General features: G+C 37.9%; 1 protein-coding gene across 1 annotated transcript in view; it reads right to left on the reverse strand.

The window, feature by feature from the left end:
• The window catches only part of SCML2 (Scm polycomb group protein like 2), a 78,134-nt gene that overhangs the window by 12,586 nt on the left and 47,012 nt on the right, over positions 1-18,536 (reverse strand). The window contains exons 7-10 of the mRNA XM_047075962.1: positions 13,046-13,126; positions 8,878-9,086; positions 3,472-3,592; positions 604-807 (exon numbers count right to left, since the gene is read on the reverse strand). Of these exons, the coding sequence (XP_046931918.1) occupies positions 604-807; positions 3,472-3,592; positions 8,878-9,086; positions 13,046-13,126 (615 nt within the window). The remainder of the gene's footprint in view (positions 1-603; positions 808-3,471; positions 3,593-8,877; positions 9,087-13,045; positions 13,127-18,536) is intronic.

Here is an 18,536-nt window from a genome sequence, read left to right on the forward strand (position 1 = left end):
TAATCTTAAATTATAAAGTTCCTCTCATTAAAACATAAGAGCCTGTATTGGTAAAAGCATTCTCATTTAAAAATATTCATAAGGCAAACAACAACAGCATCAGCAGCAGCAACCCAATGATGTATAATAACACTTCCTGCTATTCCAAGCATTCTGTGGGTATAAATATAGTATCTGATCAGACAATCATGAAAGCCAGCTGTATCTTATCTCCTAAGCTTTCTTGAATCACAGTTTCATTTAGAGCCTCTTATAGATCAGTCTGTTTTCTAAAAACATTAAAATATATTATCAACCAAGTTATTTTGTCTATAGTGAACTTAATATAGCATATAAAAAAAACTTTTACCTCAATTTACAGTATGACTCTGACATTACTTGTCTATTTTGAACATAAAGTTAAACTTTTCAAACCAGAGTTAAAAGTCTATAGACATATAATTATATAAATATTCTATTATATCAATATAAGCATGCCAATATTATAAATAGCTCATAGACTATAAGTATTATAAAATAATCTGTTATTATAAAATCTTTGCCTTCTCAAAACCTAAAATCAAATCTGGAAGAAAAGCTGAATAAAGGATTAGATGAGCATACCAGTTATCACTTCTCCTCCACGATGATCTGGCTTAAGAAATCCAAAAACAGTCTTGCTTTGAAAGGCACAATCCACACAGGCCTGCACAGTCCTCCGGAGCACCACATTCACTGGGCCTGGACCAAAGTGGTCAGGCAGTTGCTGGATCTTCTTCTGATCCAGGTGAGGACCAGAGTTTCCATGTTTGTTTACATAGACACAGACTTGAGGAAACAGGTGTATACAAAAATAACAAACAGACTGGTTAAAAGCAACATAAACACTACGTAATTACTATATCCCACTAACCACACTTCAAAGAGAACCCAAATATAGTTAGTATCAATGACCATTTCTGCTACCTAAAAATACATATGTAAACGTCTTTTCACATTTGTATAAAGATATTCAATCTAGAGAGAAATAATCCAAATGCTTATTCAATTTTCTAGAATTCTGCCTAAACTTATAATAAAAACTATCCAAGTTTAGTAGCATCATAAAACAATTCTTTACACATTTCCACATCACAGAAAATGGTATGAAGATAAATATTTTCACCTTTCAACTGTACACACAGTGTAAGAATTTTCTTTCAAAATTGGTCACAACTCCTTCTTAGACTGGTTATTTTAAATCACCAACACCGCACCTTCATTATATTTTCTAAAGTAACCCAAATAATTTAAGATACATGCCACAAAGTAAGTTCTAATGACCTAGAGCAATTTTTTTCATTAACTTAAGGAAAATAAAAATGGTCTTTATATATATGCCAAGGTTCACTGAAGAAAATCCAAAATTAAATGCTTTCCTTAGTATAATAAAAGCTTATGATTTATATTTTTTAAATGTTTATTTATTTATTTTGAGAGAGAAACAGAGTACGAGTGGAGGTGGGGCAGAGGGGGAGAGACAGAATCCCAAGCAGACTCCGTTCTGCCTGCACCAAGCCCAACACAGGGCTTGATCTCACAGACTGTGAGATCATGACCTGAGCCAAAATCAAAAGTCGGAGGCTTAACCTACTGAGCCACCCAGGCGCTCCAAGCATATGAATGAGAAACAAATCATCTATAATCATGCAAATGTCACGTTTCCATAACAGTTCTTCCCTGGGAATCAATAAATCTAAATCAACATACAATGTAACAATATGAGGTTGTATTATTACCAAACACAAAATATACTGTCCCCCTAAATCAAGAAGCACATTATTTTCATTCATCATTTAATTTATACTGCCCAATTTTATATATAGTCTATATTCAGTAGAATAAAAACCCATTAATCTCACTTTCACTATTTTGAAATATATGATAATTCAACTTTGTGGCAACAGCCAGAGGAAGGATGGACTCTTATCACAGAAATGAAACAGCTATTAAAAACTTAACCCATGGTGGGGCACCTCAGTGGCTCAGTTGGTTAAGCGTCCTGACTTCAGCTCAGGTCATGATCTCACGGTTGGGGAGTTCGAGCCCCATGTCGGGCTCTCTGCTGTCACTCAGAGCCTGGAGCCTACTTCGGATTCTGTGTCTCCCTCCCTCCCTCCCTCTCTGCCCCTCCCCCACCCGTGCGCACATGCGCACTCTCTCTCTCTCTCAAAAATAAACATTAAAAAATCTTAAGCCATGGACAAAACCCTACTGAACACAAGTGAAGCTAAACAAAGATTTCAATGTTTTATCTCCTTTGCATTATACTCATTTAGTCTTTCCTGCTAATGGCCTAAAAATCAGAAATAATAAACTGAGTATGTACAATAATCTTTAGGTGATCTTTTCTACTTCAAAAAGTAATCTCTTTTTAGCGAGGAAAGTAAAATTGGAAGAAAAATCAACAGAACAGAAAAGTATAAGGGAGATAAAGATCTAGGAGAAAAAGCAATAGTACATGCTTTTAAAAAAAGGAAGGGAACAAGAAAATGTACAAGAGATGACAAATAAAAGGGGGATTGTTCAATCTAGGTCTGTGTCATTTCATACTCTTCACATAACAGAGAATAATTTAAAGTCATCATGCCCCTTGACAGGCAAGGATCTGTCAAGATTTTAAAAGGCATTTTATTTTTTTTTAATGTTTATTTATTGTTGAGACAGAGAGAGGCAGAGCATGAACAGGGGAGGGTCAGAGAGAGGGAGACACAGAATCTGAAACAGGCTCCAGGCTCTGAGCTGTCAGCACAGAGCCCGACGTGGGGCTCGAACTCACGAACCGCGAGATCATGACCTGAGCCAAAGTCGGCCGCTTAACCGACTGAGCCACCCAGGCGCCCCTTAAAAGGCATTTTATTTTATTTTATTTTATTTTTTTAAATTTTTTTTTTATTTTTATTTTTGGGACAGAGAGAGACAGAGCATGAACGGGGGAGGGCCACAGAGAGAGGGAGACACAGAATCGGAAACAGGCTCCAGGCTCTGAGCCATCAGCCCAGAGCCCGACGCGGGGCTCGAACTCACGGACCGCGAGATCGTGACCTGGCTGAAGTCGGACGCTTAACCGACTGCGCCACCCAGGCGCCCCAAAAGGCGTTTTAAAAAGATTTGAGGTAGCTTTAAAATTACACACAAGACAAAAAGACATCATGAAATAAGGGAAGACAAAAACAGATCTGACAACGATGTAAATTTTGTAAATCTTACTAAGATGGATAAAATACTTTAAGAGTACTGAATTTTCAACTGATTTGTGTATTTAAACAGTTTTTCCTTAACATCAAAATGAATAACCAGAATTTAAAAATACTTTAATATGAAAAATGCTTCAAAAATGTGATTATCAGCATCTTGTTCTCCTCTTATTTTAGTCCTCAGACTTCAAAGACACTAAAATAACACAGAGTAAAAGATTAGTAATTTTATACTCTCTAAAAAATACTAATTTACCTGTAGACATCACTATTTTAGATGATCCAGGAGTGGCATCCCTATTATAAGCACGACGATCTCTGATCAGGGAATTTATAGAAGCTGAAGATGTAGAACACAAAACAGGAAAATATTTTTCCTGTAAAAAAAAAAAAGAGCACAAGTATACATTACACATTTTTAAAAATTCCTAAAGACAGAGGTCAAAAACTTATCAGCCTCACTGGTTCACAAATGATCAGCTGTCTGAAGCCCTTGGGGTTGGAAACCCCTGTGTGTGTCACAAGCTACAGTACTTTCCAAACTGTGCTCTCAGAAGGGCCCATGAGCTGGTCAGGTAGGAGAGGAAGAGACCAATAGGCTGGAATTCCCAGGGTTATCCCTCCTCCAACTGGTCACGCCTGAGCCAAAATAGTTCACTCTATAAAACTTGTTTTATTTTCTGAGGTTCTCTGTACAACTATTTTTTTCACACCGCTAAAGAAAAGCCTGTAAATCTAATCCAGCAATACATCAAATGGGGTAGGGGACCTAAACAAAGCAGAGGACAGAGTTTGTCTTTACAAAGCAGTCACTCATCTGGTTTTTACTGTATCTAGCCTGCATTTCTCCATATTATATGTGATAATTTTTAAAAAATTATAAGTGGCTTGCTAAAGTCCATATAAAATTATGTCTATTATATTTGGTAAAAACCAAACGCCTTCTGGACATTGTTAAATATCACTCGCATTTTGTTTATTATGTATCAACTCTTGGAGTTTTCTTGGAGCTACCTTCAAACATGGCTCTCCAATGTCAGAGAAGGAGTTCTTATACCTAGAAAAGGTAATAATAGAGGATATTTTTATTTTTTTAATGTTTATTTTTGAGAGAGAGAGACAGAGCACAGGTGGGGGAGGGGCAGAGAGAGAAGGAGACACAGAATCTGAAGCAGGCTCCAGGCTCCAAGCTGTCAGCACAGAGCCCAGCATGGGGCTCCGACTCAGGAACCAAGAGATCTGACCTGAGCTGAAGTCAGATACTTAACTAACTGAGCCACCCAGGTGCCCCTAATAGAGGATATTTTAAAAGCAGGGATAAAGGAGGATAAAATAGGATAACATTCAATATTGTTGGATTTTCCTTATTTGTTTAAATTAATGACTGTCATTGGGGTTCTCTGTATTCCAGTAAATCATATTATTTTTAAGTACTGAACTATAATTACTGTGTTGATATATTATTGTTCTTACAGTATTTTAAAAATCTGAAATCTGAATCCTATGTCTTAAGACATACCAAGATATAGTATGCTTGCATTAGCTATTTATATTGAATAAAGGTACATTTATTTGAAAAATGTGCTTCTATACCACTAGAATCCTTAGAGGGGGTATGTGTGGAGAGTGGACAAAGTAAAGAATAATTCATACTCTAGTTCAAAGGTTTCCTAAATAATTAAACTATGGCATGACAGTACTGAAACAGAGATATAGGTAACCACATGAGAATCTTCATCTTTTCATGATGAAATAATAAAGACAGAGAAGATAGTGAATTAAAATTCTTCCTCTGAGGGCCATCTGGGTGGCTCAATCAGTTAAGTGTGGACACTCTTGACTTCGGCTCAGGTAATGATCTCATGGTTCATTAGATTAAGTCCTGTGTCAGGCTCTGTGCTGACAGTGCAGAGGCTGCTTGGGATTGTCTCTCCCCCTCTCCCCTGCCCAGGTGATAGCACTCCCTCCCTCTCTCTATCTCAAAATAAATAAATAAGCTTAAAAAAATTTTTTTAATAAAATTCTTCCTTTGAAACAAAAAATAGAATCTCAAAAAAAATTATAAAATCTATCAATCTATCCCTCACCCGACCCCACCATCTTATAAACAGTATTTTCAAAAACACCTTTTCAAAATTGTCAAATTAGAACTAAAATTATTTGAAAATAAAGGCATAAAGAGAAACTTCATGTAGTTTTATCTTCATCATTATACCAACTAATCACAAAGACTTTTTTCAACAGCTGGAAAATACACATTAAAAATATGCATCAATGACACCCTTGATAATTTTAATTTTTAAAAAGCATTTAAAATAAAATATTATTTCTGGGCGTGCCTGGCTGACAGTCATGTGACTCTTGATCTTGGGGTCCTGAGTTTGTGCCCTATGTTGGGTGTGGAACCTACTTAATTAAAAAAAAATTATTTCCCTTTAAATATCGTAACTTTCCTTAATTTTATGCAATTTAAAAAAATTCTTTTTAATGTTTATTTATTTTTGAGAGAGAGAGAGAGACAGAGTGTGAGTGGGGGAGGGGCAGAGAGAGAGGGAGACACAGAATCCAAAGCAGGCTCCAGGCTCCAAGCTGCCAGCACAGAGCCAGACGCGGGGCTCGAACTCACAAACTATGAGATCAATGACCTGAGCCGAAGTCAGACGCTTAACCGACTAAGCCACCCAGGCGCCCCTATGCAATTTATTTTGAATTTTAAAAATTTAATCTGCTAATGATTTACATTAGAATAACCTGCTTATTTGATTTTTTCAATGTTGATGATTTTATATTTGAAATATATTCACATTTATTGACTTTTAATTTTTATTTAAAAATTCTGAATGCTTTTTGAAATAAAAATACCAGTATTATTTTAAGCATTTTATTTTAAAGTTTTTATTTATTTTGAGAGAGAGAGAGAGAGAGGCAGGCAGAGAGAGAGAGAGAATCCCAAGCAGGCTCCACACTGTAAGCAAGAGCTTGATGCAAGTCTCGAACTCACAAACCATGAGATCATGACCTGAGTGGAAATTAAGAGTCAGACACTCAACTGACTTGAGCTACCCAGACACCCCAATTTAAGAATTTTAAAATCAAAATGGTATTGTCATTTTGCTCCATACTGCAAACAAACATTAGATAAAACAAAACAAATGTTATATACATATGTATACATACATACATATATATATACACATACATATATATATATATATATATATATATTCAGATGGCTAAACTCAGAAATGTTTAAGTAATACTGCTATTTTAGTTCTAATCCATCTAGGAATATTCTATGTTTTTATATTAAAAGTGTATCACTTGTAGACCAGATACATTTGGGTCTTTTTAAAATCCATTTTTATAATCTGTCTTTTAAATGGAAAGTTTACTCCACTTTTTTTTTTTTTAATTTTTTTTTTTCAACGTTTATTTATTTTTGGGACAGAGAGAGACAGAGCACGAACGGGGGAGGGGCAGAGAGAGAGGGAGACACAGAATCGGAAACAGGCTCCAGGCTCTGAGCCATCAGCCCAGAGCCCGACGCGGGGCTCGAACTCCCGGACTGCGAGATCGTGACCTGGCTGAAGTCGGACGCTTAACCGACTGCGCCACCCAGGCGCCCCTCCACTTTTTTTTTTTTTTTTAAGTTTATTTGTGAGAGAGAGAGAGAAAGAGCAAGTGCACATGTGTTGGGGCAGGGGCACAGAAAGAGAGCCTCCAGCAGACTCTGCACTGACAGTGTAGCAAACTCAGGAAACAGAGATCATGAATAGGATGCTTAGCCAAGTGAGCCACCCAGGTGCCCCGAGTCCACTAACTTTTAAAATAATTATTAATATGTTTGGGTCTTAGTATACCCTTTATTATTTCTTTTCTATTTGTCTCCTTTGTGTTTTATTCCTCTATCCCTCTTTTTTTTTTTTTTTTTTTTTTTTTAGTTACTTGAATATTCCTTAGAATTTCATTTTAGTTCTCCTATTGGCTTTTTAGCTATACTTCTCTGCATTTGTATTTTTACAATATGCCCTGGGGATTATAATGTATAATCTACATAGTTAACATTGTACTACTTAACATAAAATGTTGAAACCTTGCAATGATATAAATCTGTATCCTCCACTCAAAACCTTTATACTAAGTATTACATGTATTACCTCATGTTATGTATTGATGTTATATAATGATGTATTCTATCATGCTATATGCATTACATTACCCCGTAAGACCATATTATGATTATTGCTTTAGTCACATTATTATAAAGAAATTAAGAGGGGGGCACCTGGGTGGCTCACTTGGTTAAGCATCCGACTTTGGCTCAGGTCATGATCTCACCATTCATGAGTTTGAGCCCCGCATTGGGCTCCGTGCTGACAGCTCAGCGCCTAGAGACTGCTTCAGATTCTGTGTCTCCCTCTCCTTCTGCCCCTCTCCTGCTCACACTCTGTATCTCTCTCTCTCTCTTTCTCTCAAAAGTAACATAAAACATTAAAAGAAAGAGACAGAGAGAAATTAAGAGGAAAAAAGCAAAACGCAAAGTCATTTGCATTCACTCAGAGATAAATTTCCTTCAGCATTTCTTATAGTGCTTGTCTGCCAGTGATGAATTCTCTAAGGATGTTTTTATCTAAAAATATCTTTAGTTCACCTTCACTCCTGAAGAATATTTTTGCTGGATATAGAATTTTGTGTAACACTCCTATCTCCTGTGTGTACTCTCCTGAACCACAGTGTGTCTGCTTCCATTCACTGTCCAGTATCTTCAAGTAGCTAGTTTTTTTTCCTATTACTTCCAGGTTTAAAAGTTGTTTTCTTTGCAGGAATCACTTAGGTGGTATGTGACTCTAGCATCATTGAATTCATCATTCTGATTCCACCTTCCATCTGCTTTATTGAGGTATAATTTATGTATAGTAAAATTCACCTCACTTTTAAAGTATACTGAGTTTTGGGGCACCTGGATGGCTCAGTTGGTTAAGCATCTGACTTCAGCTCAGGTCATGATCTTGCAGTCAGAAAGCTCAAGCCCGGCAACAGGCTCTGTGCTGACAGCTCAGAGCCTGGAGCCTACTTCAGATTGTGTGTCTCCTTCTCTCTCTGCTCCTCCCCTGCTCGCATTCTGTCTCTGTCTCTCAAAAATGAATAAATGTTAAAAAAAAAATTTAAAGTACACTGAGTTTTAAATAAACTGGCCTGAACGTAAATATACCCACACAGTATTTTCAATGTGGTTCTGAAAAAGTCAAACATTATTCAAAGTTTTAAGTTAACCCAAGAAAAGAAATACCAGGGGCACCTGGGTGGCTCAGCTGGTTGAGCAGCCGACTCTTGACTTTGGTTCAGTTCATGGTCTCATGGTTCATGGGATCCGGGCCCTACAAGTGGGCTCTGTGCTGACACTGTGGAGCCTGCTTGGGATTCTCCCTCCCTTCCTCTCTGCCCTTCCCACATGCGCACACACACTAGTATCTCTCTCAAAATAAATAAACACTCAAAAACAAATACCAATCTTGATGGCTATGTGGGCTTTAAAAAGCCTTATGTATACTCTTTGCACAGTATATTCCTAAAAGGCCTCATCATACTGTTAGTATGATCCTAACCTGTATGTTATAATAAATAACCAGAGTACAACAAATCAGGAAGAGATACAACTAACCTTTTTGGGGGCTTTTTTCCTTGGTGTGGTATTTTTAGCAGAATTTCCCTTCTTGGGGGCTGAAGTATGTAGAGGTGGTTTAATCCGACTTGATTTCCTGATCTGCTGCGTTGGTAATATTATAGCAGTTTTCTGTGGAGACGGCATTGAATGTGGGGCCGCTTTGGGAAGAGAAGACTGTGTTTTTGCTATACTCTTTGTAATGGGCACTGAGGGGGGAAAAGCACAGCACAAAAATAAAATTAACACACACACACACAAACTATATATAGTCCTAAAACCGTGTGTTCATAGTAGCCACAAAGTGAACAAAAACCTTTTTGAAAAAAGTATGTACAATATAGAAAGGTATACTAACCATCTTTAATAAAATTTTTATATGAATACCTAACCAAATGTACTGGTTCTTCAGCTTATCTTCAGATATAACAGAGAACTTCAGGTAAGAAAACTGTCCAGGAGATGAGAAGTTAGTGAATTGTGGAAATGCAGAAAAAATTAGTGAATTTTGGGAAACCATCAGAGGAAGTAAATAAAGTCAAGAGGAGGCCTGGAAGCCTGGAACAAGGGGAACAGAAGAAAGGAGAGAGATGCCAATATTTACTGGCTACCCATTACAGGCTAGGCACTTCAATATGCATTATCCCATTTAATCCACCCAAAATTCCTGAGGTCGGTACCATTTCCCCACTTTATACATGAGGAAACTTCGGCTCTGCAAGGTGAGGTAACTCAGCCAAGATCACCCATTTGGCTAAGAGAGTTTGGTCTCCTAAGTGCATGCTTTTTCTAATATGCTACCTTGCTTTCTGCCCTCAAACAAAAAAAGGCTATTAAATTCACTCCCCTGAGTCAAAGTGCACAAGTTTTAAAAAAAGGGAATGGTGGGGGGCAAAAGACAACTTTGTGAATTCCTACGTGCTATTTTACTAGAGAGTCAGGAGGTGCTCTCTAAGAAGGAGTCTTAGGTTTTTAAAAAAAAACAGGTGTGGAGGCATACTTACAAAGAGAAAACATTAACAAGTAAGTACAGACAAAAACACACTGGTAAAACTTTTCATGCCTGGGAATTTAACCTTGTTTAATATTTATTTCCAAATAGTACTCATTAAATATACATTTCTGCTGACCCATGAAGACACTTTATTATTGAAAGATAGTGCTTGCCTTCTCTGAATTGTGAAGACAGCTGCACACATAATTACCACAGAAGAAGAAATACACTTAGAAATGAACAGCAACCCCCTATTTCCAGCTACTGTTCCACATGTGCTGGTTTAGCTTACACATGGCTGACTGGAACAGAAACTAAAATGGATTAGAGATTTGAATTAATATGTATCTTGCTTTTGATCTAAAAAGACTTAAGAGGTATGGTTGCTTAGTGTTCTCCAGATTTTCCATCCACCATTTATTTACTCAATACTTAGTGTATACTTTTTACCAGTCTAGGCAATTTAGGAGATTCAGAAGAAATAGATATGGCCCCAGTCATACAGTTTGTGTATCCTGTGAATGTAGTTGTGTATCCATAAAATTCGTATCTCCTTAAGTAGATCAATGATACATGATTTCCTTCTCCTCAAATAAACTGAATAGTGTATTACACAGCCATATGACAAGAAGAGCAGAAATTACTGTAAAAACAGATACCTTGAATTTGAGGCAAGTAATAAACAAAGTCAAATTCTGAACAGCCAAAAACAGAAAAGCAAGATATGGTCTGGAAAAACCAAAACTAAGTCAAAAAGAAAACATCTGTCATTGGAAACATTTGACTTTGGAACCTTTTTCAGATTTAGCAATTCTTTCCAAGTCATCTTCCTTATTCTTAAAACTGCATGTACAACTAAACTATCATTTATACTAAAATCTTTCAAGGGGTGCCCAGGGGGCTCAGTTAGTTGAGCATCCAACTTCGGCTCACGTCATGATCTTCCATGAGTTCGAGCCCTTCATCGAGCTCGCTGCTGTCAGCACAGAGTCCGCTTCAGATCTGTCCCCCCCCTACCCTTTCTGTCCCTCCTCCACTCACGTGCTCTCTCAAAAATAAATAAAACATTAAAAAGAAAAACTTATGGGGTACCTGGGTGGCTCAGTCAGTTAATTGTCCGACTCCGGCTCAGGTCATGGTCTCACAGCCTGTGGGTTCGGGCCCCACATCAGGCTCTGTGCTGACAGCTCAGAGCCTGGAGCCTGCTTTGGATTCTGTGTCTCCCCCTCTCTCTGCCCCTCCCCCCCCCCACTCTCTCTCTCTCTCTCTCTCTCTCAAAAATAAACATTAAAAAAAAAATCCTTCATACTGCTATAAACCCAAAGAAACAATATAAGCCTCAACTTTGAAAAACATAGACATAGCAATAGAGATGGCTACACTTACACTATCACTATCCAACCTTGAGGCCTGATAGTCACAAAAGCTCACTTGAGGCACCCAATGCCTCTATCTGGAATTTTGCTCCCTGACTCATAGAACGAGCTCACATTGCCACAAACTGGTCGTGGGCGGCAGTAAGAGCAAAGGGGAAACCCCCTGATCTTCTTTCATTCACTCCTGCTGCCATCCCATACCAAAGCACCAGCTCCCTTGACTGGTGTTTCAGATTCTGCCCCATTTCTCCTCTCTCTTCTCCCAACCTGTACCAGAGGAAGCCACCCATGCCATTCCAGAAGCGAAACCCTGCTTGAGAAACTAAACATTTGATAACAGCCAGAGTCTGTTTTTCCTCTGAAATTAGCCTTTTGAATACCCAAGGACTGTTCTTGTCATATAAGAGTAACTTTCCCTTCCCATTAGCATGCTAAGTGTCTTTTATTATTTTTACTTATTTTTTTAATGTTTTATTTTCTTGAGGGAGAACATGTGCACAACATGGGGAAGGCCAGAGAGAAGGGGATAGAGGATCTGAAGCAGGCTCTGCGCTGACAGCAGAGAGCCCAGTGCAGGGGGTTTGAATTCACCAACTGTGAGATCATAACCCGAGCCAAAGATGGACGCTTAACTGACTGAGCCACCTGGGTGCCCCGAGAGTCTTTTAAATGTATATTTCCTTATCTTCAGCAATAAAAAACTCATTTTAGAAAGCCTCAAATAAGGGGTGCCTGGGTGGCTCAGTCAGTTAAGCGATCCACTCTTGGTTTTGGCTCGGGTTATGATCTCGCAGTTCCTGAGTTCAAGCCCCACATCAGGCTCTGCACTGATAGTGGCCTGCTTGGGATTCTCTCTCGTCCTCTCTCTGCCCCTCCTGTGTGTACTCTCTCTCTCTCTCTCAAAATAAATAAATAAACTTAAAAAAAAAAGAAACCTTCAAATTAGCTAAGAAAAACTCTTTTTTAAATTTCTTTAAAATTTATTTATTTAGGGGCACCTGGATGGCTCAGTGGGTTGGGCCTCTGACTCTTGGCCACGGCTCAGGTAATGATCTCATGGTTTGTGGGACCAAGCCCCCACTGGGCTGTGTGCTGACAACACGGAGCCTGCTTGGGATTCTCTCTCCCTCTCCCCTGCTTGTACTCCTGCACTTGCTCTCTCTCTCTCTCAAAAATAAACTTAAAAAAATATTAAATTTATTTATTTATATTTTGAGAAAGAGCACAAGTGGGGGAGAGGCTGAAAAAGAGGGAAAGAGAGAATCCAAAGCAGGCTCAGCACTGCCATCGCAAAGCCTGATGCAGGGCTTGAACTCATGAACCATGAGATCATGACCTGAGTTGAACCCAAGAGTCAGAAGCCTAACCGAATGAACCACACAGGCACCCCAAGCTAAGAAAAACTCTTAAAGAAAACCACAGGGGGTAGTTACTAGTGGAAAGGAAAACAAGGAAGCATGTTCCTAATACCACAGCAGATAGTTGGAAGCCAGAAGCCAGGTGAGGACTATGAATTTTCTCAGAAGAAGCAGAGTAGAGATCAGCTGGGCATGGGACTCCTGTACCAACTGGTCATAATAACCTATTCCCTTCCCTGCTTCTCATTATCTAGGGAGAGACACTGGTTCTAGATTAATTAGGTTCAAATCCAGATTTACCACATAATAATTATGAGGTCTTGGGACAATTATTTAAATTCAGCATGTGGCACATGGTACATATTTCAATAAATGTTAACTGTTAATAGCAGCAGCAGCAGCAGCATTACCATCAGCAGCAGCCCTGCCTTGATTCTCACCTTCTCTTTCCAGGCCCTGAGGGTGCTCCTGGCCCTCTTCTATCAATGGATGGGATATCAGGGAAACCTTGTTGTCAATGCCTAACAAATGCAAGAAAAAAAGTTTCATCCAAATAAGGATCTCCTATTTACCGACATTCTGATCCCTTTCCTCCTTCCTTTCATGACCAAACTTCTTAAAAGACTAGCCCATGTTCACTACCACTGCCATTTTCTTATTTTTCAACCCGCTGCAATTACACTTTTAGACACCTCTTTTTAGGGAAGCTTTGAATGCTAAGGTAACCCACAACCTCCTAATAGCACTAAACACTTTTGATGATGTCTTCTTTTTTAAATTCGTTATTGGATTTCACACAGCCACTCCCTCCTGGTCCTTCTTATACCTCTGTCATGTTTCCTGTGGTGTTCCCCAGGATTAGTCACCTTCCCCCTACCCCCACCTCAGTTTTGAGTGCTTTTAGTTCACTCCCTTGATTTCAGCTACTGCCTACATATAATGATCACCAAATTGCTTGCTCTCATGTTCTTCTGCCCACTTAAGCATTCGTAAGCCACCCCCTACCCATCATAGGCCTCTCTCAAGTTCCAGAGCTGTGTTTTCAATAGCCAACTCAATAATCTTATATATAGGCATCTCTCACTCAACATGTCCAAAACCAAATTCATCACGCTTATCTTGAATGACGTTACCTTTTACACTCAATTATCAGTAATCAGAAATCTTGAAGACATCTTTGTACTCTTCCACCATCGACGTGTGAAACCAAGCCTACCTGAAGTACTTCCTAGTTGTGTTCTTCTTTATGCCCATGAAATGACTTCTCACATAAGCTATAGCACTAGCCTCTTTACTAGCATTCCTGGCTAACCTTTACAATCCATATTTGATAGCACATAATCATGATCTTTCTAAAATACAAACTATATGTCACTTTTCCTCTTAAAAATCTTCAGTGATGCTGGGGCACCTGGGTGGCTCAGTCAGTTAAGCCTCTGACTTCAGTTCCAGTCATAATCTCACAGTTCCATGGGTTCGAGCCCTGCATAGGGCTCTGTGATGACAGCTCAGAGCCTGGAGCCTGCTTCAGATTCTGTGTCTCCCTCTCTCTCTGGCCCTCCCCCGCTCATGCTCTGTCTGTCTGTCTGTCTGTCTGTCTGTCTCTCTCTCTCTCAAAAATAAACAAACATTGAAAAGAAAATCTTCAGTGATGCCACATTACCCATATGCTAAAATCTAAAGTCTTTGGCCTGGTGTCCAAGGCCCTCTACATATCTTCACAATCTCATATCCTCTATTCTCCAACTATCCTTATAGATTCAGTCATAATCATGTTTCAGGTCCCCAAATATTCTGACCCTTACTGCCTTGCAGAAGCTGATCCAGGAAAGGCCTTCCCTCTCATGTCAATGACGAGCTCAATCACGAGCACTGCAAAATTCCAGCACTAAGCTCCGAGGCAAACCATAGGACTTCATGCTAATAAACTTCACAGACTGCATTTATCTCTAGCAGCACAGGTATTACAGCATCTTATCTTTTCTTAGATACCTACCTGTCCCACTACACTGTGAATTCCTTTAGAAGAAGGAACTATGTAAGTTCAAACCATTATTATACCTTCAACATGTGGTTGAGGGCCTGCCACATAACAGGCATCCAAGAAATGTTTGTTAAATGAATAAATGTTTAACATCCAAGTTTTGTCTCTGGTCTTATATTCCCATAGAAACAAGTTGGGTAGCTTATGCATCAAATAGGCCACCATGGTTTAATAACAACATTTTACAGTTTGCTGGGAAAAAAATGCTTCACCTCAACAAAGAAGGTTACAGAGGGTACATACTTCAACTCAATAATAAGGGCCATATATGAAAAACCCACCACTAACATTATATGCAATGATGAAAAACTGAGTTTTTCCCCTAAGGTCAGGAGTAAGACAAGGATGTCTACTCTCACCACTTTTATTCAACATAGTACTGGAAGTCCTAGCCACAGCAATCACACAACAAAAAGAAATAAAAGGCATCCAAACTGGTAAGGAAGAAATAAAGCTTTCACTATCTCCAGATGACATGATATTATATATAGAAACCCTAAAAACTCCAAGAAACTACTAGAACTAATAAATGAATTCAGTAAAGTCACAGGATACAAAATCAATAGACAGAAATCCACTGTATTTCTATACACTAATAATGAAGTAGCAAAAAGAAAAATTAAGAAAACAATCCCACTTACAATTGCACCAAAAATAATAAAATACTTAGGAATAAAGTTAACCAAGGAGGTGAAAGACCTGTACTCTAGAAGCTATAAAATACTGATGAAAGAAATGGAAGATGTCACAAATGGAAAGATATTCCATGTTCATGGATTGGGAGAACCAATATTGTTAAAATGTCCATATTACTCAAAACAATACATAGATTCAAAGCAATCCCTATCAAAATACCAACAGCATTTTTCACAAAACTGAACAAATTACCCTAAAATTTGTATGGAACCCCAAAAGACCCCAAACAGCCAAAGTAATTTTGAAAAAGAACAGAATTTAAGGTATTTCAATCCCAGATTTCAAGATATACTACAAAGCTGTTGCAATCAAAACAGTATGGTACTGGCACAAAAAAACAACACATACATCAATGGGACAAAAGAGAGAGCCCAGAAATATATCCACAATTATGTGGTCAATTGATCTTCAACAAAGGAGGCAAGGGTATGCAATGGGAAAAAGACGGTCTCTTCTACAAATGGCACTGAGAAAACTGGACAGCTACATGCAAAAGAATGAAATTATACCACTTTCTTCCACCACACACAAAAATAAACTCAAAACGGATTAAAGATCTAAATGTGAGATCTGAAACCATAAAAATCCTAGAGGAGAACAGGCAGTAATTTTGTCTGACATTGGCCATAGCAACACTTTTCTACATTTGTCTCCTGAGGCAAGGGAAACAAAAGCAAAAATAAACTACTGCAACTATACCAAAATAAAAAGCTTCTACACAGCAAAGGAAACCACCAACAAAACAAAAAGGCAACCTACTGAATGGGGGAAGATACATGTAAATGACAGATCTGATAAGGGTTTAGTATCCAAAATATATAAAGATCTTATACAAATCAATAACCCCAAAAACAAATAATTTAAAATGGGCAGAAGATATGAACAGGCATTTCTCAAAAGAAGACACACAGATGACCAACAAACACATAAAAAGATGCTCAATACCACTCATCCATCAAGGAAATGCAAATCAAAACCACAATGAGATATCACCTCACACCTGTCAGAATGACTAAAATCAAAAGCACAAGAGACAAGTGCTGGTGAGGATATGGAGAAAAAGGAACCGTTTTTGCACTGTTGGTGGGAATACAAACTGGTGCAGCCACTGTGGAAGACAGTATGAAGGTTCCTCAAACAATTAAAAAGAGAATTACAATAGGATCCAATAATTCCACTACTGGGTATTTATCCAAAAAATATAAAAACACGAATTTAAAAAGATATATGCACCCCTATGTTTACTGCAGCATTATTTGTAATAGCCAAATTATGGAAGCAACTCAAGTGCCCAATGACAGATGAATGGATAAAGATGATGTGGTGTGTGTGTGTGTGTGTGTGTGTGTGTGTGTGTATGTACACATACATACACTGGAATGTTACTAAGCCATAAAAAAAGAAAGCTTGCCACCTGCAACAACATGGATGGATCTAGAGAATACAATGCTAACAGAAATAAGTCAATCAGAGAAAGACAAAGACCATAGGATTTCACTCATATGGAATTTAAGAAACAAAACAAAGAAAAAAAAAGAGACAGGGGCGCCTAGGTGGCTCAGTCAGTTAAAGCATCTGACTCTTGATTTCAGCTCAGGTCATGATCTCACAGGAAGTGAGTTTGAGCCCCGCACAGGTTTCTGAGCTGACACTGCAGAGCCTGCTTGGAATTCTGTCTCCATCTTTCTCTCTGCCCCTCCTGCATCTCTCTCTCTCTGTCTCAAAATAAATAAATAAGCTTAAAAAAAATCATTTAAAAAAAGAAAAAAAAGAGACAAACCAAAAAACAGACTCTTAACTACAGAGAACAAACTGGTGGTTACCAGAGGGGAGATGGATGGCTGGATGGGTGAAATATATGAAGGGAATTAAGAGTTCACTTATCGTGGTGAGCACTGAGTAATGTATAGAATTGTTGAATCACTATTTTGTACACCTGAAACTAATATAACACTGTATGAAAAAAAAAAAACTTCAAATACCAATCAACCAACTTAAAAATCAACTTCTAAAAAAGGAGGAAATAAAATCTCTTATCTGTAGTGTTTCCTCTCACCCAGTTTCTAAGGTGCTGCTGTTATGGTAACCCCAAAATGCCCAAACCCATGGCATTGTAATCCAAGATATATGGAGCGAATGTTTAATTTTTTGTTTGTCTGTTTAAAGGAAAACACCTTGTCTCAAACCAAATAAAAGATAATCTTTGACAATGTGTAAAAAAAAATCAACTTCTAAGAATACACTCCATTCAAAAATGAAGGAAGGACTGCAAATCAAAATCACAATTTGGTACCACTTTACACCTACTAAGATGGCTATTAAAAAGAAAAACAGTTAAGTGCTGACAAGGATATGGAGAAACTGTAACCCCCATACATTGCTGATGGGAATGTAAAGTGGTGCAGCTCCTGCGGCAAACAGTTTGGCAGTAGCCAAAAGTTAACACAGAAGTAACATTTGAACCAACAATTCCATTCCTAGGTATATACCCAAAATAAATGAAAACAGGGACTCTAATAAGAACATGTACAGGGATATTTTCATAGCAGCACTATTCACAGTAGCCAAAAGGTAGAAACAGCTCAAATGTACATCAATGGATAAATGGATAACCAATGTGTTACACATGCATACAATGGAATATTATTCATCCATAAAAAGGAATGAAGTATTGGTAGCTGAAATGGCATGAATGAACCTTGAAAACATTACACTAAGTGAAAGAAGCCAGACACAAAATCACATACTATATGATTCAATTTATACGAAATATCTAGAATAAGTAAATCTATAGCAACAGAATACAGATTAGTGGTCACAGTTAAAATATTTTCTTCTATAATCTTAACAAACTCAAATGCAGAATTAAATAGTTGGGTTAAACATTTCTTAAGGTTCAAATTTGAGGGAGCTTCTGTGTAAACCACAGATAAAAATATCTAAAGTGGTGCTAAAAACAAATTATCAACATGCCCTTAATAATCCAGTATTTAGGGGCTTTCCTTTTTTTAAATTCTCTTGGCTAAATAAACCCTTAAGGGAAAAATGCATCAAATATTAGAGGAGAACCTTCTGTACTCTAAATTTTCTTATGTATTTTCTCAAAATGAAACATTTATAATCCAAATACATTTTATGTCTATTAATTATTATAATAACAAAGCAAGAATACTTAAGTAGATGGGACCAAA

Source organism: Lynx rufus, unplaced genomic scaffold, assembly GCF_022079265.1.
Source record: "Lynx rufus isolate CCGP_SWC_20201006 ecotype Redwood Valley unplaced genomic scaffold, mLynRuf1.p SCAF_14, whole genome shotgun sequence".
Lineage (NCBI taxonomy): Eukaryota > Metazoa > Chordata > Mammalia > Carnivora > Felidae > Lynx > Lynx rufus.